Genomic DNA, 25,173 nt, shown 5'->3' with positions numbered 1-25,173 from the left:
TTATCTCAAAATAATGCCGGTGTTGCAAGCTTTAATCAGAGTATCTGCAACATTATCATCATGAACTAATATTTATCCTCAACTAAGTGCAGAGCTCTCTTTCATTAAAGGTGTTTCGGGAACTAATAATAATGAAGAAATCCCCAGATGTAGCAATGCAGGTATTCAAGGCCTTGATGGTTCAGCATCACAATATTCCTCAGCTCTGCTAAGACAAGACAAATTTCTACTCAGCATAGGTCAGTCCCCTGCCACTCATAAGAAAACTGTATTACCCAAAAGTAAAAGGGTCTCAAAAAAATTATCATCAAAACTTAATACTTACTTTAGGGTATATATAATAACAAATAAAAATGGAATCTCTAGAAAAAGATACATTTTAAAGTCAGTTTATACGACGCAGAAATACAGTCTGAATTAGGAACTGTCACAATCAATGTGAATTAACTTTGATCAATTTTTCATTTCTATGAGATCATGGTTTCCCTCTTTTATTCATTTATACACAGTATGCCTACCTTAGGAATAAACCTTTTCACCAGCAGCAGGACAAAGACTAAGGTCATTAGAACACCTAGCACGGTCCCAGAAGAGTAAAAGAAAATAGGACTTCTGTCAAGACAAGCAGATAAAAGCCATTTAAATGCTAAGCAGCACTTTCAGTATTAAAACCATGTTTGACCTGACGACAGTAGCCATAAAGAATACTAAGGAGAAAAACTCAGAAGGTAGCTTTAATTACATCCTATACTCTTAAAAAATGAAGCCTGTACTTGAAGTTTATGGTAAATAGCTTGCCACTAACTCAAAACAAAATGTCTGAGTTACCTTCTATGTTTAGAATCTGATGCAAGAGGAATTAGTGAGCACCTAACATGTAGCAGATGCTGGTCTGCATGCATTCACAACAGCCCTCTAAACCAGCTATCCATGTCTAAGTTTCACAGAGGAGAAAACAAAGGCACCAAAAAGTTAAAGACCATCCCCAAGTGAGTATCTGCCAACTGGAGGATTCAGGCTTGCAGCCTAGTTCCTCTGAGTCCAAGCGTTACTCTTCAGGCTATGTAACTAACACTGGGTTTCTAAAGGCCACGGATTACATTAAACACACTTAATTATACTACGAGAAAGATGAACAATATTAAGAATAGCAAGCTAAGAAGTAAAATATTACTGGAAAAAGACTCCTTTTTCATGAGAGAAGTTGTAATACACAAAATATCAGGATAATATGTTTATCCAAGAGTCAGATACTTGTTAAATTCAACCTTCTGTATCAGAGCCACGAATCTTGGAGACAGCTTGAATCTAATAGAGAGAGCAAGGCATCTGGCATCAGAAAACCTGAGTATAAATCTCAGCCCTAGCAAGAACTAGTCATGTGATGATGAATGTTGGTTTTCTCATCTATAAAATGAGAACAATAATAGAGAGCTTACATAATTGTTAAGAGGATCAGATTTTAAAAATGCATATTAATACATAACAAAATAATGCATGTAAAAGCACTCTGTAATATATACATACATATCATGTGTACTGTTACTAGTTTTTAAAGGCATTTCAAGCACTATCTTCAGACCTATTGTTTGTAAAACCTAAAGCAAGGACTACAAGCTAGTACGGAAATATTTAGCATAGGGTCAAAATTGTCCTATCCTCTTTTTAAAAGGATAAATGATAATTCACAAAATTAAGAAAGTAAAAATGGATACTTACTGACTCAACGTCTTTGCATAAAAGAAGAGGAAAATGCCTGCCACAAACACAAGGAAGAGTTTGAAATCTACAACTGGAGTAAAAAAGACACACACAACAAAGATTTTGTGTCAATGTAGTTAGTGAAAAAAGAGAAAAGTCAATTTATTGAAATGTCACTCCAGAAAAACTCAATCCAGAAAATCAGAAAAAGACTTACTGTTTCGATTCACACTAATTGTATAGACAAATATCTTCCTGACAGGCTTCACAGAAAAGCACATGGTCTCTCCATATGGATTGATGATTATGGTTATTTCATTAGACTCCTTTGGTGTCCAAAAATTATGAATCATACATTTGATAAAAGATAGAACGGTTTCTGGATACTGACAATTATGTCTTTCTGTGATATATACAATATTGAGCAGGCCTGAACTGGTAATTTTCACCTATAAAATAAGAACAAACAAATCTATAAACACATAAGCTCCTTCAAATCATGAGCAGAGGAGTAAAGAAAGCCCGAGATAACAGAGTAAAGAACAGACAGTCAGATGTACACAATTCCAGGGATCCCAGCGATGGACCTACAGATTTGTGTTTAGTTTGAACATACTGGAGCAGCACAGAGACTTTGCAAAGTGGATGTTTCTTCCCCCGAGTTGTAGGTGATTTAACTCCCTCTTCTAGCAAGTCGTGTGGCCAAGGGACATGGGAAAAAGGATGGCAGAAAGTAATAGGTGGCAAACTACTTGGTTTATAATGGGGTTTATTATCTCTACCATTGTCTACTGTGTTTGAGAAAAAGCACTTCCTCTGGATCAGCTGCGCATATGTAATTCAGGCTTCTCTCCCCATGCCCTCTGAAGAAGAATCCAACCACGGGTCCTTTTCAAATCTCACAACAAAGTACTGGCTACAGTACCAAGCAGACAGTGACAATCCAGTCAGTGATCATTAAATGACAATTGTGCTGCTGCCTTTGTCTGTCCCTCTCTATTCATACTCTTCTTTGTTCAAGAGTAAGGTGAGCCAGAAAAGGGGAGTGAGATCACCAGCTCTGAATCTCGGGCATCAGGTGATATAACCCACTACCTACCCTCATTTCTCCTGGATGTTAGCTCCTGGCTCACTATTGCTCTCTCTCTCTATTTCCTGTCATACTTCTCAGGGATTCAATATGCACAATATATACACCAAACTCCTTCCTATACTCTGACTCTCAGCATCTTGAACTCCTCTCCTCTTGTAGTCTTGTCCTCTGCCTGACCTCAGCTAATCACTCCCATGGCCACACCCTGGACCTTGTCATTACCAAACTACAGGCCCTCTACAGGTTGTTTCATGCATCCCACTGGCTGACCACCAACTCCTACCTTTCCAGCATGCCCCTTATAGGACCCTGAACCCAGGAAGCCTTTGACCCCACCATGGATCAAGCATTTTTCCCCTGCTCCTCACCCCTTTGACGTCCTTAGCCCCTTCTTATCCAGCTAAATTCCATGATCAATGATTATAAATCATTCCGTTGCATGTACCCCTGACTCCTTTGCGCTGTTCTTGCTTTGTCACACCCACCTGCAAAATCCAACTCTCCACCCATTCCACTCTTGCATTTTCACCACCAAATGGTGCTAGATAGACACACAGCTGTCTGACTACACGCCCCTGAGTGTGAAACTGAAATGGGACCTGAAGCTACAGGCGATCATACCACACATTCCTATCTACTCTCCACTCTCTTCAACAAAGATTTCACAGCTTTTCTTTCCTTAATACCAACACCTCCTCCTCATCCTCACTCTTGGCTGAAAATGGAAGAAAACGATGTCAACAGGCTCCTATCCCATTACCCAACCACCGGTGGGCACCTGCAGGCACGTGCTCTGCTTCTTGCCTGTGGGGAGGAATTTTCTGCCACACAGGAGATTTAAAGGAGATTCTAAGGGCACTGAATCAGATCCACCTTTGTCTACTCAAGGACATCCTAATACTTCTTCCCTCTCTATTGGACCATCCTATTGATGTGGGAAACAAAGGCAAAAGAAAAATTAAGTTTCCTTCTACCTATAGCCCACTGATAAGTCCTTGAAACAGGGAGAGTGACATTCCTCTAGAAACTCAGCTGCCTCAATGTTAATACTTTGCTAAGGGCAAAAGGCAATCTTAGCCCAACCCCCAGGATCCTGTAAGTCTATTTTAACATATAAAAATTCCTTTGGAAACTTCCTTTATCTCTACCGCCCAAGATACATGTCGGCAATCATCCCCCAAGCATATGACCCACCAATATACATCTGAAGGGTCTCATGATTCGGGTTTTATTAGTCAGTAATAAATGACCTTTTCCCAACAATAGCTAGCCCTCTCAAGGTCCTGGAAACCTTGCTTCCAAAATTCCTTAGAGACTTACGCTATCCGTAACCCCCTCCCAACTTCAGAGTATATAATGAGCCACTGCTCATGATCTCAGTGCAGCTCTTTCTGCCCATGGTCCTGTCCCCATACTTTAATGAACTCACCTTTTGCACCAAAGATGTCTCAAGAATTCTTTCTTGGCTGTTAACTTCAAACCTTAACATCTTTCCTACATCACTACAGCATACAAACATGTTGATACTTTTCCCATTGCGGGGGGAAAGCCTTCTTTTGACTTTACTTTCCCCTCCAACTATCCCCTTGCTTCCCATTGCAAACAAATTCTTTTAAAAACTTGCCCATACCTGCAATCTTCAGTTCTTTTCCTCCCATTCTCTCTTTAACCCTCTTCAATCATGGAGTGTTTCATTCCCAACAGGCTGTCCCTGACAAGGTCACCAGTGGCCTCCATGTTGCTAAATCAAATGGCCAATTCATTCTCAGTCATCGTATTTGATCCATCAACAGCATTTAGCACTGCTGATCATTCCCTTCTCCTTGTAACACCTTCTTCCTGCAGCTTCCTGGACATCTTCACTTGTGCTCCTTCTCTCTCTCCTCTGCTGGCTCCTTCCTCCTCCCTATATATAAGACTGACCCAAGGCTCATCTATTGGTCCTCCATCTAAACTCACTCCTTAGCACTGTCTATAAACATGCATTGCTGCTTCATTTTGCAGACAGAAACACAGAAAAGACATAGAATCTAGTAAGACTGACTACCCACAAGGGCTTGGTAGGAATGGGTAGAGGAATGAGGGGGCGTGACACTTTTCTGAGAATACTTCTGCACAGAGTTGTGATTTAAAACCATATTAATACCGTACCTACTAATAAATGATAATAAGATCAACTAAGATAGGGAAAAACCCTGGGAAAACAAATAAAAACAAATATATTTCAAATGGAAATGGAAACAAATAAAACCCAATATATTTCAAATGAATAATATAACCATATTAAAGGAGGGTGTGTGGGAATAAATTAACCTAATTCTGGAGCACAGTATTTAGACTATATACTCTTAAACTAGAGGTAAAACACACTCTAAACAAATATTGACAAATAAATAATAAACAAATTATTATTCTAGCATTAGACAAATAAATCAATATATTGAGAATAATGAAAACCAGTTTCCCCCATCAGAGAAAAAAGTTACAAATATGGCAAGGAGAGAGATTAGAATGAACCCAGTAGTATGGAAGATATCAGAACTCATGTTTCTCAACAGATGGAGAGACAGAAATAGATATGTGCACAGGTGTATGGGTGTGTATGTTTCTGTGTCTACACATATGACAATGGTATCCCAGCACTAATAAACACACCTAACTCTGAATGCTCCTTGAAAAAATGTATGATTCCAGAGCTGGGTTTAAGAAATTATAAGATAAGCCTGGAACATCTTGTTTGCCAGAAGATGCTCAAATGATAGGTACAAATTAAAAGGACACATGAGCTACTCTGAAGGTGCTCCTACTGGCCAAATCTAGGACAATTTGAATGTCAAAATAAATAATGAGGTAATGGATTATAATCCACTGAATCAATTTGCAATCTGTAATACTATGTGGATATAAATAAACTGGAGGAGGAAAAACTCCTCCTTATTGAAGAGTGCTGATGAATGTAGAAAGAATAATGGAATTAGAAAATGACCATTTGATAAACATCATGATGATAATTGATCCATGCAAGCATCATCAATGGATGATAAAACTAGGGAGTGAAAGTTTGATGAGGAAAAGGATATCTACATAGTTTCAAATTACCTCCTCAAAATACTTATTACAAAGGGCAAAATGGTCACTTTACAGTGGTAAAATTGTAAATTGCCAGATACCACCTTAACCAGGTGATCAAAGTGGTGTATATTATCAGTAATAGTACATATCAACATCATGTGCCTTCTGATATGCTGTCCTATCTTTTCCTTCAGCCTAGAATACACTCTCTTGGCATATTATCTTGGTAACTCACTAACTTCATTAAAATCTTTCTCAACTATCACCTTCTCAACAAGAACTACCCTGACCACTCTTTTTATACTGTAACTTGCTCCCCACCTCCCACATTCCACCTACTTTACATTTTCTTTTTTCATAGCACTTACTTGTTTTTATAATTTTCTTCTCTATTACATTTATGGCCTATCCCCTACCCCTAGGAGTATAAACATCACAGGAGCTGGGATCTGTTTTAGGATCCTAAGATATGGATGTATCCTAAGAGCCTATAATAGTAGTTCCTGGCACTTAGCAAGTGCTTAATAAATATATTAAGTGCTGAATGAAGGAAGGTACTAGGCTACTGAGATTAACTATTATCTTGGCCATACCTGGGATCAGAGAGCAGTTGGGACAGCAATTATTTTAGAAAGTAGGTGAGAGGGTGTTGTCTTGAGTTGTGTCTGAACAGCAAGTACACTGTGCTCACTTAGATACCATATTTATTTGGAGTGGTTTGGAGAAGGGCTGACAGAAAGTATGAAGAGTTAATGTTCCCTTCCACACGTCCCTTTCCCTTGGGCCACTCTATGTGATTCCCAAATCAGCTTTCATACTGATACACTGCTTTGTGTCATATAAAAGCTATTTTTTATTCTTGAAATAGTACATTTTAATTCTCAGTTCCTAAGACATGATTTAAATGTAGGCTCTTACCTGTATAGTTGACCACATGTATTTCCACTCCACTTGGGAATTTTGATTGTAGCAATAACAGTCTGAGTTAGAAGTTTTAATAAAATCCATTTCCTTCAGAGCTTTACACCTTGGAACTGAGAGATGGAAAAGAGAATATATTTCCTAAAAATATTTAAGTTCCCAGAATCTTATCTTTTTTTTTCTTTTTTATGCACAAAAATAATGCTATTTTTACATTCTCTAACCAATGAATTCTTCTACATGGTAATTATAGTCCCTCAGTCTTTCCAACCCACAGAAGACAGACAAAAAATTACAGTCTAGTGTCAATACTCTTATGATATATGGAAGGCACTGTAAGAACACAGAGAACAGGTACTTCAATCTTGAAGTAAAGGGCAAGAATTGGGGGCAGCTTCTAGAAAAGAGGAAATGTGAGTTGAGTACTGAAGGATAAGTCGGAGGCAACGAGACAGAGAAGACAGGTTAGAGGGTGGCAAGTATGTACAAAACCACAGAGATGAGGGAAATCACAGAAGAGGTTCAGTCATTCACTGAGGATGGAGTGTGGGGAATACATGAGGACCTTTCAACATCTGCAGTAGAGAGGTAAGCAGTGGTTACCACTTTAAGGAGTATGGACTTCACGCTGAAAGCAGAGCACTGAAGCATTTTAGGTAAGTATCAAAGTCTCAGCAGGAAACTGCTGACACTCCAAAGGGTTTCACTGAAGAGTTCAGTGAGGATGTGGACAGAGTTAAGGCATTAACACTGTAAACTAAGGCACCATGAACTTCCTAGACATCAACAACAGCCGGAAGCCTTTAACATCCCTAGGCCTGAAACGGCAAAGGTAGGACTCGATGTTATTGGAGCTACTGAAGCCCGGGGGACAGTCTAACGGGATGCAATCCTTGCCAAAATGTAGGATGGTGGGATGAAGGTATGACTACTTCAACCTCTCTCTCCTGCCCTCCCATCAGGGCCTCTCACTGGCCAAACCCAATGGGAACCAAAGGGCAAACAAGCCCAGGTGATACAGTCCACAGATGCCAGCTTCCAGGCACCGAGCCGGGGAAGGAAGGAAAGAGAATGGATCTGTGGGAACAAACAGAGAATAACCAGTTTAATAGGGAAACAATAGGTACACAGTTGTGTTTTAGAAAAAGCATTCTATAAGCAACGTGCAATTTTAGAGGGGAAGAAGACTGAAAATAGAAGAACCACTGAGGAGGCTACTGAAGCAATCTTAGCAAGAAATGAACTAGGTAGGAGGGATTAAAGACCACTTACGACTGGGATCAACAGACTTTGGAGATTCATTAGATGAGGGAGAGGAAGAAGATGACATGAAAGTTCCTGTAAGTGGAGAGATGGTGAGGCCCTTCACCCAGATAAGGAACACTGGAGAAGATGCAAACTTATGCAGGGAGAGGGGGATGAGTTCCATCTGGGACATAACTGAGTTTTGGTTGTGGGACTAAGTGAAGATGGATAGGTCTGCAGCACAGGAGAAATTTGGAGACAGAAGTAGATACATATGTGTGTCTGTGTCTGTGTGTATAAATATATGTGCATTTGTGTGTTATATGTAACGTAAAAGTAATATATAACACAACACGACACATATATAATATATATTATATATACATATAATATACATATACATACATATAATATACAGAGGAGGAGAGACAGGTGCTTCATTAGAGGGTAGATAGCATAAGAAAATTGTAAAGTAATGGGATTGATTTTATTCTGTGGCTGCCTCTGTATCTGAATTTAAAATGAAGTGAGATGCCCTGTTCTCCTCAGTCGGTGCTGAAGGCCAAGATCCGCCCTTGAGGATGGCTGTCAGGGCTGCCACACGCTGGCAGGCTTGTTTTCCTGCCTCAGACATCTGTAGTTGCAAGTTTCCTGCCTCTAGCTCTCCTTGGGTAGTGCCAGGCTCTCAGGAGCTGATCCTGGCCTGTGTTGCCCCACAAGTAGCTTGGCCCCCAGCCTGCCCCACAGGCAACACCTAACAAACACACCTAAACACATAGTCATCTACCACAAAGAGGCCTGTGAGGGAGTGCGGTCTCTCACCTCCTGCCCTCCTACTAAACAATGGCTTTGGCCCCTGGGCATATCATTGGAGGAGGACAGGGAGTCCAAAAGTGGGGAATTCTGTGGCGGAAGGGGCATCCGAGGCCACCTAACTCATTGCTCCCTGCCTGGATTCGTTTGGGTACCAGCCAGGCCACTCCATCCATCTCCTCAGAGGCGTGTCTCCCACATAGGATGCCCTACAGGACCGTGAGGTGCGGGGTGGTGAGGAAGAGCCGTGAGTGGGTGCTGGAGGAGGCAGAGCTCCGCAGGCGTCAGGGCGAGGAGGTCAGACCCGACACTTGGTACAGCGGCCGCAAGCACGAACCCCGCTCCTAAGGGGTTAGCTTTATTGAACCGACAGCTCCGGCTCCACACAGTTGCAAGGGGCAAGTGTTCTATGTTGAAGTGCTTACTTCCATCAGCTCACAAAATCAGGTTTTAGAAAAGTTTTCAAGTGCTGTTTTCCTTCACTAACAAAAGTTCTGAAAGCATCTTATTTTGTTCTAAAAGCAATAAATCACTTTCTGTGAGGGAAAAAAAAAATAAAGTGAACTGAGATGAAAGTCATAAATTCTTCTGGATCCAGGATCGGGTGTCACCACCACATCTGTCAATAGGAAACAGGCACAGAGAATGCTATGGGCACACAGAGAAATGGGCCTTATGCCCATCCCCCATCTCCTCCAAGGAAAGCGTGGTCAGCTGCTCCAGAAAAACCCTCAATGAAGCTAGAACAACCTGCTACACCAAAGTTGGGGAAAAACTGAGTAACTAGTAACTAGTCAACAATTACATCCATTTAGGGAATAATACTGAATAAGCCCACATAGGTCCATGTCCTAGCTAGAAGCATCCTAAGCATTCAACTGGAGAAAGTGAAGACAGACTTGGGGAGAAGACAGCAGAGAATACCCACCGATGTAACTGCATAAAAGTCACGAAGCTACACAAAGCAGGAAAGTCACATGAGAATCCAGTAATTTCCATTGTGACACTGTCAGATCATTTAATCTTTACTCTTAAATTGTGAGGAAATGCATATATTTTTTTAATATGCCAACAAATTTGCTGAGTCTGAGAGACTGAGATGCAAATACAAGATTCTAAGAGACAGGTCTCAAAATGGCATGTGAAGGAAGGTCTAGAGGCACTCTGCTAGATACAGGATACTAAAAATTAAAAATGCATCCCCCCGCATGGCCTGTTTATATACAAGACCAAAAGGAGAATGCAGAACCAGTGTGACCACACAAAGCAACCAATGCTGAAGCGAATTCTTGGGTATATCTGAGATGCAAATGACTCCTGGCCACAGGCTACACAGGGGAGAGGGCACTCCTGGACATCCAAGGGCTGGCAGCTAGTTGTAGAAAAGACAATGTCAAAGGCAGTGTAGAACCTGGGAGCACCTGAGCAACTAAAGCACATTAAAAGCCTTCAGCTAATGAGAGCAGAGGTAGGATAGGAAGAAGGGCTGTGGACCGGTCTTCTGGTATCCCATGTTCTGCCTCTGCAGAGTCTCCTGTGGTGTCTCCGAGCAGGAACAGGGCTACACCACGTGGCGAGAGTTGACAACTTTACACTGGGGGTCCTCAATAAAAGAGAGGAATTCCTATTGTTGGAAAGGGAATGCATTCCAACAGGACAGGGAAAGGGGGGAGGCCTCACGTCCACATACCCCAGCAGCCTCAGACCACTGTAAGAACATTAACTTCCAGCCAGTTCTCTCTTCAGGTTTACTCCTAATACCACACTTGTGCTCAATGCTGGGCACCTTTTTTTAAGGGTGGCCGCAGGGCTACTCCCTGCATCGCCTCTCCTAGTGGGCTCCTCTACTTCGAGAAATCAATCCCCATAAGAACAGTGAACTACTCCTCTTGTTAGTGGTGTGACGGAATATCCTCTTTCTGGGACCTGAACTTTGCAAACAAATGCTGCCTTCCAATGAGTTTTTTTTCCACTTGGTCCTAAAACTATCTCCTAAGTCATTTGATATCTGTAACTCTTAAGAGCAAGATGGTGTACTTTAAGTATAGTGCAATAATTTGAATTTAGAAGTAAATGCTTCTCTGTGATCCAAGCCAGTCTCCTTGCACTTGGATTACTGTAATAGCCTTTTAGCTGGTTTCCCTGCTTCCAGAATTGCCCCTGCAACCCATTCTCCAAACAGCATATAGATCTTTTAAAAACATCCATCAGAGCACATCATTTACCTGCTCAAAACTGATTACTTCACACTGCACCCATAATAAAATCCTTCCTCCCTTCCAAGGACCTAGTACCTCTGACATTCTCTCCTCTACTCTTCCTTCTCTCAGCTCCTCAGGCCACACCAGCCCTCCCATCCTCAAGATGCTGAGACATTCCTGCCTCAAGTTTTCCTACTTGCTGATTCCTTGACCTGCAATCTGCTCTCTCCAGATTTTGGCAGAGTTTGCTCCTTCTGATAATTTAGGTTTGCCCAAACGTCACCTTCTCAGGAAGGCCTTCTCTGACCCTACTGTCTAAAATGGCACACTCCAACCCCTTTCACCCACTTTCTTCTCACTCTGCTTTATTTTTTCCTCATACTATTATTAGTTTATATTCTGTCTCTCCATAAAATTAGGGACAGCATGTTCATTACCGTATCCCCAGCCTTTAAATATCTGTCTTTTGTATGTGTGTTATAAGTTGAGAGGGTTAGTGGGTTATTTGGGCATGCATAACTGAGACAATGAAAGCCTAGCCAATCTTTGTAAAAGGCTGCTCAGTACCAGTCAGCATCATAAAAGGAGGTGCACTCTGGCCCCCCTTGAAGCAACCTGATGTAATCAGATACCCTATCCAGCCTGTGTCACATCCCACCTACAGAGCCCACAGGCTACATCTCCCCCTCACCCTACTCCATCATCAATATACCTTAACTACAGAGTTGAAAGCTGTAATCCTGAAGATCCCTTGGGCTAGGGACCTTCTTCTTTATCCTCCCCGGACACAGAAGGGCAGAGAGAAGCAAGAGACAAGAAGCTTGTTTTTGTTTTACTCATATATAGTACATCAGTGTATTCTGCATAAGGGACCTCTCAGTTAGAAGAAAGGAACTTGCTCTGAATTTCTCCTCGGTCCTCTACAGGATTAAGTAAAGTACAGATGAAGGTAGGCTGCTCTGATATTGATACCTATGGAAACACTACTAAAGGCATGTTGTAAAGTGTTCCCCCTGGAATTCTCCAGAGTGGCCTCTGGCTTTTGAGGTGAAGTTGTTGTCAGATTTACACAACACATGAGACATAACAGACAAGGTATTAGCATTTCATGGTGTCCTCTGGTTACCCTCATTGTTATTAACTTTCTTCAGAGATGAATTTCATTCAATCCACACAAGAACTCCTAAATATCCAAGGAACTAGAAATTCACAGCCACAAGAAACTACAGATCTAGCTTCATGTGAGTTCATATAAACCTTAAGCCATGGGCTAGTTGGGCTAAGCACAAGACAGTGACTGTGACAATCAAGATTGTTATCTAGGCTTCTTCTAGAGACATTTTATTATTCAATTTCTACTTCCTCCATCTCAACCTAAGGGTGGGAAATAGAAGATGTAGCCAGCTGGACTACTTATTTAAACTCTATCAGCTGTTCAAGCCCTGAAGTCTGGGAAGCTGCCTGCATGTCCGCAGGGGTCATTTACTCACATGACCTCAGTCTTCGCTGGTTCATCCTGCTAAGATGGAACTTCCTGGAGGTAGATGTAGGCAAACCCAAAGATATCACAATGATATCAACAAAATCCCCTCACAGTGCAATCTAGAAAACAGAAGGGAATTTCTAGGGATTCAGAAAAATGTACTAATAATCATTCATCTGATCAGAAGAAAACAATACCTGCCTAGGGACAGCTACTGCTTCCACATGACGTCGGATATGTTTCCACCCTAGAAGGTGCCCCATAACCTAGGTATTCACTTCCTCAAACCTGATCCCAGAAAGATCTGTAAGTGTAGGCTATCCCAGCTCTGCCTCATCTCCTAAGCACCTAGGTATATCTGCAGGACCAGTCCTGACAAGGCTGCATCTCTAAGCCATGAAAGGATCATCACCTTCTGTAACTCCCTGCAGTCCTCAGAAGGTTCTCTTGACTCTGCAATAAACCTGACTTCTGACTTTCTGGACAATTATGCCCAAACTGCTAAGACAAAGCACAATTATTTATATTACCAAAGGATTAGAGTCAGGGTTACCTTACCCAGTGAGATTCCTTAGTTCATTTTAAATAGCACTCAATTTATAAATATTCAATTAATCGAATTTTAAGACTACATAGCTTATATAAAAAAGAGACACATGCGGGGCGCCTGGGTGGCTCAGTCGTTAAGCGTCTGCCTTCGGCTCAGGTCATGATCCCAGGGTCCTGGGATCGAGCCCCGCATGGGGCTCCTTGCTCAGCGGGAAACCTGCTTCTCCCTCTCCCACTCCCCCTGCTTGTGTTCCTGCTCTCACTATCTCTCACTATCTCTCTCTGTCAAACAAATAAATAAAATCTTTAAAAAAAAAAAAGAAAAAGGACACATGGGTTATCACCTGCTTTAACTAATAAATTACAGTTAAAATTACTCCTTTTTACCGCTTTTGTCATTTATTAGTTTTCCTAAATGTAAAAGGATATATTTAAGTTAAAGAATTTAGTCATACATAAGGTAAAAATATTCAGTCAAAACTTCAGAAAAGGGCAGGTAATACTTAAACCTACTTACAGAATATGCCAAAAATAAAAAGCACAAACACTCCTCAAATCTTAGCAGATCTTAAACAACCTCTAACAAAAATATTTCAGCAATGTTCCTTCTAAAAATTTAACCTTTACATGGCCCTCATGTGGGAAGAAAATATCTTCAGATGAAACTATAATAGAATAATAAAATGACTTATTAAATTAGACTGCCATTTTCTCCATTTGGCCTATTACTGCTTTTCTTTTGGGATGAGAGGGAAAAAAATAAAAACACAAAGCAAAAACCGACAAAACTTAGCTCCTGAAAGTGCAAAGGAAGGATTTTTCTAGGTATTATTTGTAAATTTGCATTTTCAAAGGAGTTAGCATGGAGCACCAAAGTTAGATGGTAACTTTTCTATTAACGCTAGTTTTTTTAGCCAGACTTAAATATAAATCTTGATTTTTGTTTCTCCAAGAATGTGCACAGAGAATGAATCTGAAATTAGCACATGCTGATGCAAATTCAGACTGATTTTAACTTCAAGGACTGATTTTTCTTCTCCATAGATGAATGTGAAAGCTGTGGTTTTCAAATGGCCTATCGCTACATAGTTCAAGCCTGGGAATTCAATGCAGTGGCCTCAACTACATCCTAAGACAACACATGGTTACTAGGGTCCTCTCCCCTTGGCTGCAAACTATGAATAATAACTCTTCCTTTTAGCCAGCCAACTACCTGCCTCTCCTGTGTCACTTGCCTCTGACTTTCCTCCAAATAGGATGACAGAAAGCTGGCCTGGCTCTGGATGTTCTCTATTTTATGGAAGGGTGTGTGCATTCAAGACAGAATTTTACAACAGTTAAGTATCATCTAATCCAAGCTTCTCATGTTATAAATGGGCCCTATTATGAAAGGAAGTACCAGCTGTTTGATCTCAGTTCATAAAACCACTTTTAGAGCAGCAATGTTCCTTAGACCTAGTCTAGTCCAGAGGTTCCAATGTGGTGTCACTGGGACACCACAGGATCTCCACAGCCTGTCCCATAAAGCATATCTGGAATGGCAAGAGTTGCTATAAGGCTACATAAGTGGCCATTTTTCTTGGCTCTGGGCTAGAATTTTATCAACTCAGTGTACATCCTGCATGTCTTGGGCAGAACAGTAGTTCTGATAAGCATTTATGTAGCTCTCTGGTTAACAAAATAGAAGAAGTCATAGTTAACACCAAATGTTGTAACACAAACATGAGAAATATTGGGTTAACAGAAGGAAATAAAAAGGTGAGGAAAATACTGGAAACCACTCCGCAACAGAACAACTTTATTTTACTGACCAGAAAACCATGGCCCATAAAGATTATGTACCCGGACCAAGGTAATTCTACAAGTGGGTGGGGGCATGTAATGAATGTCTAGAAGTCAAGGTTCTGGGTGTTGGTCCAGGGCTACTTACAATTTTCTGGCTGCTGCCATGCTCAGAAACCCTCCTTCTTAGACCCATCTGTAATTTACTTTCTCATCAGTATAGACTGGTTACATTTCTCCCTACTAAGCTTGCCTTTCCTCGTCTATAAAATGGGTATGTTAATGGTACTTACCCTCAGAGGGCTATTATAGGTATTAAATAAATAATTTAAAGCACTTTTAACATTGCCTAGCACTTAGTAAACACCCAACAAATGTCTGTTCAATGAAAACTGGTATAGAACAGTTCTCCAAAGTGTAACTCACTGCAAGATTCCCATGAGTTGGCAGCTCTGGCCGAATCTGATCGTTGTCTTCATCCTTAGACAAAGAACCCTGATTTCACTGGAGGAGGTGCTATGCCCAGCATAAAAGACCACACTTGCTTGCCTCCCTTGCAAACAGAGGTGGCCAATGAGATGAAGAGAAGTTGGACAAAAATTCCAGGAAATCTTTTAAAGGATTTCATGTGGCGGCGGCGGAGGGGGGGGGGTTGTTGCAGAAACGTTAACGTCTTAGCATATTAGTAGCAGTTCTGGAGTTAGAACTCCTGACTCCTCCTTCTGTGCCAGGATCTTGAGAGCACTCCACGTATAGGCCATAACAACACTATGAGCAGCTACCATTTCTTGTTTCCTGTGCAACACTGTGCACACGTTAAACATTGCAACAGTCCTGTCAGATATAATCTGTTTTATATGTGACCAGTAGAGTGACTTGGTCAGGGGCCCGGGGATTTCGGTCTAACTCTAAAGCCAAAGCTCATACCCTCTCTTGTCTTGAGTCCAAAGTAATAGCTATAGAGAGAAATAGTGAGGTTTTCAACATAAATTGATGTACCATACAAAAGTCCTGTGTTGAAAGTCGGGAGACTTTCGGGTGACTAGCTGTGTGACCTCAGACAAATCAAACCACGTGAGGGCTTTGGTTGCTGCTTCTGTAAACGAGGGAACCGGGCTAGACTCTGAACTTTGCGGTTGCTTCTACTAAAATCATAAAAATGTCCAAGTGCCACCAAAGAGACCAGGAAGCCCAAGTAGGCGGAAAGGGAGGTTGGGCCTGCCGCGGGTGCCGGCCGCGCCCGCGGGGTAAGCCTGAGGGAACGAGGCAGCGCCCAGCCGGCTCCCTGCTTCTCGCCGCCGCCGGGGCGCAGGCAGAGCGTCGGCGGGGCGCCGGGCAAGCGGGAGAGCGCAGGGAGCCGGCAGCGGGTGCGCGCGGGCGCGCGCCCGCCGCCGGAGCCCACGGTTACCTGACAACGCCGCCGCCTCCTCCTCCTCTCCGCGCACAGCGCCTGCGGGCAGTGTGGACAATGGCGGCAGCCACAGCACCAGCCACCACCGCCCCGGGGGCGGCCGCATCCCGCCCCGGGACCAGCTCCGCGCCGCTCAGCCGCGGCCCGAGCCTTTGGGGGCCCGTTCGGCTGTTAGTAGCAGAAATGGCGCGGGGTCTACGAGGAGGATGAGGGGGCGGCGAGATCCGCACGCGGGAAAGGCGGAGGCCCCGCCTTCCCGGCGCGGAGGAAGAGTCGGCACGAAGCTTCTGCCTCAGCCGTCGGCAGTAGGGCACGGCTGGCCCCGGCCCGTGGGGCTCCCGGTAGCCCTCTCGCGGCCTCTCCTGGCCCCTCCGGGCCTCAGGGCTTCCGGGTCTCGTCTTTCCCTGAGACGGTTGGGCCGCCCAGTCCCGTCAGTCTCTGGGCCAGGGTGGAAATTGTGGGAGGTAGGGGCCACTCTTCCGTGAATTTGCCTAAAACTTCCTTGACCCGTGTGTGACCTGCGGGGTTTTAGGGCTCAGTTCTCAGAGGTCTCTTGAGTGATTCTCTATGAAGGGGAAGACCTTTCAGGAACCCCCTTTTTTACAAATAAAAGTTTATTTTTCCTTTTTTTCACTTTCCTTTTTGTTTGTAACAATAACAAACTGGCAATTTAGTTGCTTAAGTAATACTGACTTGTATGTCTAAGCTCCTAAACACACATTTCAATATAAGGAGGCTGTAAAACGTTACATCACCAATATTACATGTCTTAAAATTAGCTTGCATTAAAGAAAAGAAAACTACAGGAAACTGGTGGTTGCCACAGGGGGTGGGGGAAGGTGGGCAAAATGGCAAAGGGGGTCAAAAAGTACAAACTTACAATTATAAATAAGTTCTGGTGATGTAATGTACAGTATGATGACTAAAGTTAACAATACTGTAATGTATATTTGAAAAGTTGCTAAGAGTAGATCATAAAAGTGCTCATACACAAAAAATGTTGTAATTATGTGAGGTGATGGATCTTAATTTATTGTAATGATTATTTTGCAATATATACATATATCATGTTGTACACCTAAAACGAACACAATGTTATATGTCAGTTATTATCTCAATAAAACTGGAAAAAAATATCTTGGTGGCCTTTATATTGATAATTAGTATAGAACTTGCAGACTTAAGTAAATTATATTGCCTTTTTTTTTTTTTTTTAAAGAACAGATCTTCCTCAGGCCCTGAAAACCCATTAATGTGATTCAATATTTCATACTAAACATATACTAGAACAAAAGTTCATTTCCTCTTTTCTAATTCTGGTCTTCTGCTTAGGTACCTCAGAGAAGCCAATTGTGAAAGAAATCATCCTCTAAAAATAACTCAGCTTCATTTTCCCCAAAGGTATGAGTAGGACTCACTAACTAGACTTTCCCTGACTTCAAAGTAAGGTTTAACCAATTGTCCTCAAATACCTGGCACCATGTGTACACCCATAGATGGTTCTGGAAGTTCAGAAATCTCCTTATAAGGAACTCTTCAAGGGGATGAGTTTTACAAATAAACTATTAAACTTACACCTTGTCTGCCCTGAAGACTGTCTCCAGAGAAACAGCAGAGCTCTTGATCCAAGTGTGAGGTGTGCACTTGCTTCTTGCACAACAGCTTTTTTTCCTAACCACATTCATTTTGATTTAGCTTAATTTTGAATGGCATGATGAAAAGTAGCTAAAAGAAACAGGAAGCTTCTTCAAAGATAAATGTGTTTTCCTGCAGCAGTATCTGGTAAAGAGCAGGCAGCAATATAATAAATTAATATTTAAATTGCTATTCATGTAGCATATCTTTAGTAAATATCTGTAAAGAAGCTAAGTCAAAATGCCACATTCCTCTCTATAGAATAGTAGTATTTTTCCAGAGATAATAAGAATCTTGGAAGGTAGTAGTTGTCACTGTGGGACAATCATGAGACCTCACCTAACTTCCCAAAAACTTTCTCTGATATGAAAACCTTAAGCTGTTGGGAAGGAGCATAAAACACTACTACCACAGGGCCATGGCAAAGACTCTTATTTCTGGTGGAGAGATAGAAGTGCAAACTCTCTGCCCCTGGGGGAGCAGCAGGAAACACTGGGGTTTAGGGTCCTGAACTGAAATGACAGAGTAGAGGTTGGCAACTTCTGGGAAACCCTCTTTTATTGAAGACATACCACAGAAACAAGGCAGGATTTGTCAGCAATGGGTAAAGGGGGAAGAAATACTGAGAAAGCCCTACCTCTAAGGCTCAGGTACACAGGACTTGCCTAAGACCAAAGCTGACCAGGAGATAGGAGAACCCCTCTTGCCCCACCACAAGCCAAGCACTAGCAACAAGCAACCCTACCCTGTACTGAGGAGGAAAAAGAATGTGGGGAGAGATCCCTCTTTAACACAGACATGCAAGAACTGCTGAAAGATAAGGGACACTAAGAAAAACTCTAAGCACTCCAGTTTCCACACTAAGAACAAGGTAATAGCACAAAAATTAAAATCCTAGGGTATGGGGCGGCTGGGTGGCTCAGTTGATTAAGCGTCTGCCTTCAGCTCAGGTCATGATCCCGGGGTCCTGGGATTGAGCCCCAGCTCCCTGCTTAGCCAGGAGTCTGCTTCTCCCTCTCCCTCTGCCCCTCCCCACTGCTTGTGCACACACACACTCTCTCTCTGTCAAATAAATAAATAAATCTTTTTTTAAAAAATCCTGTGGTACACCAAAGGATTTATTGTTATAATAAAAATAAAATCCAAACTTAGCTCACCTCTTGACTAGATTGATTTAATCACCTACATTTCTAATCTGACAGAAGAAGAGGCATACTTGTTTCTGGGTATAAATATTTTTTACCTCAGTTCCTCTACAAGATATTCATCATTCAATTAAAAATTACAAGACACCCAAAACAGCAAAGAAAAAAAATCCATTATTAAAGAGCTTAAAGCAATCAACAAAGCTAGATTCAAAAATGATCCACATGTTGGGCTATGATTAATATGTTAAAGGATCTAGTGGAAAAGGTAGATAACATGTGTGAATATATATAAAATTTCAGCAGAGAGATGGAAATTATTAAAAATGTGAAATGGAAATGCTAGAAATTAAAAGCACATTATTAGAGATGAATAATTCCTTCAGTGGGCTTAGCAGAACACTGGACATAGCTGAGAAAAAAACAGTGAACTTGAATATAGGTAAATAGAAATTATCCATACTGAAATACAAGGAAAGAATTTTAAAAAAAGAAAGAAAGAACAGAACAACCAAGATCTGTGAAATAATATCAAGTGGTTTGATAAACATAGGTTGGAATCCCAAAAGGAGGTGAGAGGAAGAATGAGACAGGGGAAATATTTTATTATACAAAGCTGAGAATTTTCCAAAATTAATGAAAACAGAAGATAAGAAAATCTTAAAGACAGCCAGAGGAAAATGATACACTGCAGAGGGCTAAAACTTACAGCAGACTTCTTGTTAGAAACTGCATAAGTGACATTTTTGAAGTAGTAGAAGAAAGAATACCATCAATCCAGAATTCTATACCCAGTTATAATATCTTTCAAAAAATTGAAGGCAAATGAAGCTTTTTTTCATTTCCAGTAGACTTTCACTATAAGAGATGTTAAAAGAAGTTCTTCAGGCAGGAAGAGTATTATAGCAGATGGAAATTTGGATCTACACAAAGAAATAAATAGCTCTAGAAATGATAGAAGTGAAAGTAAATATAAAACTTTTTATTATTGTAATCACTTTAAAAGATGTGTCTAAAGCAAAAATAGTTGCAATGCACTGTGGGACTTATATGTAGAATTAAAATGAGTGACAGTACAACAGAGGATGAAAGGAAAGAAATGGAAGTATACTATCATAAAGTTCTTTCACTATACCTAAGGTGATATAGTAATCCTTGAAATTAGACTGTGATAAACTAAAGATGTGTGTTGTAAACCTTAGATCAACCACTAAAATCTTTTAAAAAGACGTATAACTAAAAATCCAACAGTGGAAATAAAATAGAACAATAAAGTATTCCAAAAGAAGGTAAGTATATAGGGGGAAAAGGGATAAAGAACAAATTGACAAATATAAAACAACTTAAAAAATGGTAGGTCTAAATCCAACCATATCAATAATAACATTAAATATAAATGAGTCAACATCTAATTAAAAGGCAGATGTCAGATTGGATAAATAAGCAAAAGCTTATTTACATGCTATTTACTAGAAATACACCTTAAGTTTAGAGATATACTTAAATAGGTTAAAAAGAAAAGGATGGGAAATGATATGCCATAAAAAAAAAAAAACACCAATCAAGGGGCACCTGGGTGGCTCAGTCGTTAAGCATCTGCCCTCAGCTCAGGTCATGATCCCAGGGTTCTGGGATCGAGCCCCGCATTGGGCTCCCTGCTCCACTGGAAGCCTGCTTCTCCCTCTCCCATTCCCCCTGCTTGTGTTCCTGCTCTTGCTATCTCTCTCTCTCTCTCTGTCAAATAAATAAATAAAATCTTAAAAAAAAAAAAAACCAATCAAAAGAAAGTTGAGTCGCTATATTAATATCAGATGAAGTAGACTCAAGAATAAGTAATACTACCATTAATTCAGTAGGTCTAGGGTAGGGCCTGAGATTTTGCATTTCTAACAAACTCACTAGTGGTCTGAGGACATCTTAAACAGCAAGTCTTAGAACACTAGGCTCATAGAAAATTGACAGAATGAGGGCAGATGGAAGGAATCCAAGTTCAAATAGTTTGGAAAATACAGCTTACTGTATTATCCCTTATAGACATTCACAATGACAAATAGCATATTAAAGACTTAAAAATTCCTGGGGTGTCTGGGTGGCTCAGTCGGTTAAGCATCTGCCTTTGGCTCAGATCATGATCCCAGGGTCCTGGGATCGAGCCCTGCATCGGGCTCTCTGCTCAGTGAGGAGCCTGCTTCTCCCTCTCCCTCTGCCTGCTGCTCTGCCTACTTGTGCTCTCTCTCTGTCAAATAAATGAATAAAATCTTTTTAAAAATAAATAAAAAAAATTTTTAAAAAGACTTAAAAATTCCTGTAGTGAAGAAATTTGCAGTAGGCAGCCTTTAGGATGGCCTCCAATGATCCCCTTTATTTATTGGTATTCATGCCCTTGTATAAGCTCCTGTTCTTGAGTGTGGGCTAGAAATACTGATTGTTTCTAATGAAGAGTATATGGCAGACATGGTAGGTCATTTCCAAGATTAGGTTATAAAAAGACTTCTATCTTGAGTGTTCTCACTTTCTCTGGGATCACTCTCACTAGGGAAGCCAGTTACCATGTTGTGAGGCAGCACTGTGGAGAGACCCATGTGAATGAGCAGATCTTCCCCAACAGAACTTTGAGATGTTTGTAGTGCTGGCCAATGCCTTGATTGTAGCTCTTGAGAGACCCTGAATCAGAACCACCTAGTTAAGCTGCTCCTATATTCCTGACCCTCAAAAACTATGATATAGTAAATTATGCTAAGTAAGTTTTTATCCTACTAATACTGTGTTGTTTCCATCATGATCTCTTTTGGATTGAGGAATTCTGGGTGAAACATTTGGTTTACACATACACTACACCAAAATTTAAGCCTGATAATTTTTCTCAAATAAAATCCATTAATATCCCATGCATACACAGTTTAGAAAACACTACACTTAATCTTTTGTAAAGTCTTATTTCAAAGTCAAGCTTTAGCTGTATAAAGAGCTTTAGAGGTGAGCACCACCTAAGCTTTCTGGCCATAATGGAATGAGCCAAAAAACCACAAAAAACAAAAAAACAAAAACAAAACAAAACACCAAGGAGAAGGAAAAGGAGAAAAACAGAATTGAGAGTGTGGTCAGACTCATAGGTTCTTTGACATCATCATGGAACATTGCTTCCCTCCCATGAGAAGCAGATGGGTTTAACAAACTGTGATTATTGCAGTGTATTATTTTTAAGTTACACCAGCATTTGTGTGCATCCTTCTAGGAGATGAAATATACTCATTAATCAAACCAAACCAAACTAAACCAATCCAAAACAAAACCCCCTATAAACAGGACACCAGCAGAATCTTCTGTTCAAAGCTTCCTGGGATATTATGCAGGTTTGCTTTCTATCTTTCCATTAGAAAATAGAGGGCGCCTGGGTGGGTCAGTTGGTTAAGCGACTGCCTTCGGCTCAGGTCATGATCCTGGAGTCCCTGGATCGAGTCCCGCATCGGGCTCCCTGCTCGGCAGGGAGTCTGCTTCTCCCTCTGACCCTCCCCCCTCTCATGCTCTCTCTATCTCATTCTCTCTCAAATGAATAAATAAAAATAAAATCTTTAAAAAAGAAAATAGAGAAAAAGTTTGTCCATCAGTGAATCGGTGAAGTGAGAGAGTTGTAGTTGGAATTGCCATTAAACTTGCCAAGAGGATGCAAAAACAATTATCACTAGATTATAACACCAGCACAGAAATTTCTACGCCAAAATGGGTGATTGAAAAAGGACAAAATTCATTGCCTCTTGAAGCGGTTGCCCAATTGTGCCACAGATCTTAGCTGTGGACTTTTGGTAAACAGCCCATGTCCACATCTAAGATGGAATGAAGCACCATAGCTTGTGGGATCTGGATCTCCTAGATAATGATGAAGTTGGCACTTTTGCCAGAATGCTATTGGTGTGGGTAATAAGTAAATGTTTAGCATTGTGAATGCAGATTCCCAAGACAAACCCTCTGGAGACTGGTCCAGTTCTTCTGGGGAAAGCCCAAAATGTACCTTCTTAATATGTACCCCAAGTGATTCAAAAATCATTAGAAATAAACTTTGAGTTTTACAAGTTTCATGCTTGACAGGAAGTAGCTTTTTCAGCAAGTTTGTAACCACAGCTAAAATACTGTGTGTATGTACCTTATGTAATTCATATTGCTAGAATATGATATATTTTTGAAAAAAATGTTTAATAAAGAGCTTCCTTAATATTATTTTAGTGACCTGAGTTTTTTAATTCCATTCGACTATCTCCACATGGTGTGAAAAAGATTATAATTCAATTTTCAGCCTCTTCATTTTTATTTCTAGAGTTCTTGTTCTTCATAACTAATTAATTTTCTGTAGCTGTCATAGGGTTATAATCAGTCATTATGAATCAGATGTAAAATTTAGCTCATGTCAGAAATTATTTAGGAACTTTCACTTGGTTTCTAGGTAGGTAGAACATTTAATTAAATGAATTAGAATAAAATAAAGTTCTACTACTTTGTGTTCCTTCATAAAGAAAGAATTAGTCTTTTACTGCAATGACACCTGCCAATGCCATAAAGATTACAGAGGTTATATGTCATATGTCTTTTTTTAAAAAATTCCCATTTTTGAATTTCACATAAAGAGAGAGGGGGAAAAAAAAAAAAACAACAACGAACAACAGCAGGCTGTTCAAGACCTCTCCATAAAGGAAAAAAGTAAAAATAATAAAAATTGACTCATTGGATCATGTTTTTCTTTGCATATTTCATTTACGAAATATTTTGAAATTGACTTGCCATATACTAGTTCGATAATTTTAGTAATAAGTCATGTCAAAACTAAAAGAGAGATAGCTTTTCAGTATGAATAAATGATGTTGGGGAGGATTAGAATAAATATAATTTGTAAGAAAGATAGTATGTCCTCTATACTAAATTAGTAAAGCTCGTTGTAAAAAATAATTGGTCAAATTCAATTCAAATCTTTCAATTCAAATAGAGAGATGCAGAATTCTTTAAAGTAGTGGTTGTCAAATTTTGGTGTGGGTAAGAGTCCCATCTCCAAACATTCTTATTCAGTAGGTCCAGTGTATGGCCTGGGAATCTACATTGGTAATTCTGAGGCAAATAGTTTTGACCATACTGTATTAGTGGTAGAAAAAATATTCAAAAGTGATTGATGGTTAGTTGATGATGGCTAGAAAATAGTATCTAAGGGGAAAAAATTGACATATTTGGTTAATCTGAAAAAAAGAAGATTGAAGAGTTACAGCTTTCTAAGAGTTAATTTAAGGAACTAGGATACAGAAAACTGGTAACCAGTTATTATGTTTTCAAGGACAAGAGCAATCTTTTTTTTTTTTTAAAAGATTTTATTTATTTATTTGACAGAGAGATAGAGAGAGAGCACAAGTGGGCAGAGTGGCAGGCAGAGGGAGAGGGAGAAGCAGGCTCTCCGATGAGCAGGGAGCCGGATGCAGGGTTTGATCCCAGGACCCTGGGATCATGACCTGAGCCGAAGGCAGCTGCTTAACCAACTGAGCCACCCAGGCACCCCGACAAGAGCAATCTTTCACCTGGACACGGTCCAGTCCTACCATTCCACATCACTTGATTCCTAAACAAATTCTATCAAAGTTTTCTTTGCTGCCAACACACCCTTGGGAAGCATTTTAATCAGCCGTTCTCTACAATTAATCTAGGTCTTCCCCTCCCCCAACTGGAGTAATTTCTATTAAAACGATTATAGTGAAATAATTATATTTCAAAATCTATTTTTCTTTCATGGAAAGCTGTAAACTGCAGATATCCTTTTAGTTTAAATTCCTTAATTGTCTTCATCGATCATTTATTGACAATGAAAAAGATTTGTATATGATTCAGGAGCCCTTCAATTCAGTTAAAACAGGGATTTTTCTCTTCTTGCTTTCAGTTCTTGATCACGCACTTACTTCAGAATGCCCCTGGTGGTCACAGTCTATTCGGAAAATTCTTCAATCTATTTCATGTGTTTTTGGAAAGAACTCAAATATTTTTTAAAAAGGGCATGTAGGGGCTGAGAAATGAAGATAAATGTAACAGTCTCAGATTTTGTTCTTCTGCTTGTATGTTGTCTCTCTGTCTCTCTCTCCCTCTCCAAATCAGAT

General features: G+C 40.5%; 1 protein-coding gene and 1 non-coding gene across 4 annotated transcripts in view; one reads left to right on the top strand and one right to left on the bottom strand.

Annotated features, from left to right (window-relative positions):
* The window catches only part of NEMP2 (nuclear envelope integral membrane protein 2), a 360,288-nt gene that overhangs the window by 8,732 nt on the left and 326,383 nt on the right, over positions 1–25,173 (bottom strand). Inside the window, exons 1-5 of one of the 3 annotated variants that reach the window (XM_006726966.3) lie at positions 16,269–16,648; positions 6,785–6,900; positions 1,919–2,150; positions 1,720–1,792; positions 519–612 (exon numbers count right to left, since the gene is read on the bottom strand). In XM_006726966.3, the coding sequence (XP_006727029.1) occupies positions 519–612; positions 1,720–1,792; positions 1,919–2,150; positions 6,785–6,900; positions 16,269–16,377 (624 nt within the window). In that variant the 5' untranslated portion in view covers positions 16,378–16,648. Of the gene's footprint in view, positions 1–518; positions 613–1,719; positions 1,793–1,918; positions 2,151–6,784; positions 6,901–15,286; positions 15,462–16,268; positions 16,649–25,173 lie in introns of those variants that run through there. The other 2 variants (XM_081813973.1, XM_081813972.1) reach the window with 2 other exon arrangements.
* Positions 8,566–8,668, top strand: LOC115944297 (small Cajal body-specific RNA 20). The gene has a single exon (XR_004078872.1).

Source organism: Leptonychotes weddellii, chromosome 3 (assembly GCF_054177405.1).
Source record: "Leptonychotes weddellii isolate Sample4059 chromosome 3, ASM5417740v2, whole genome shotgun sequence".
Lineage (NCBI taxonomy): Eukaryota > Metazoa > Chordata > Mammalia > Carnivora > Phocidae > Leptonychotes > Leptonychotes weddellii.
The sequence above is the reverse complement of the archived record's forward strand: the minus strand, read 5'-3'. Positions and strand labels throughout refer to the sequence as shown.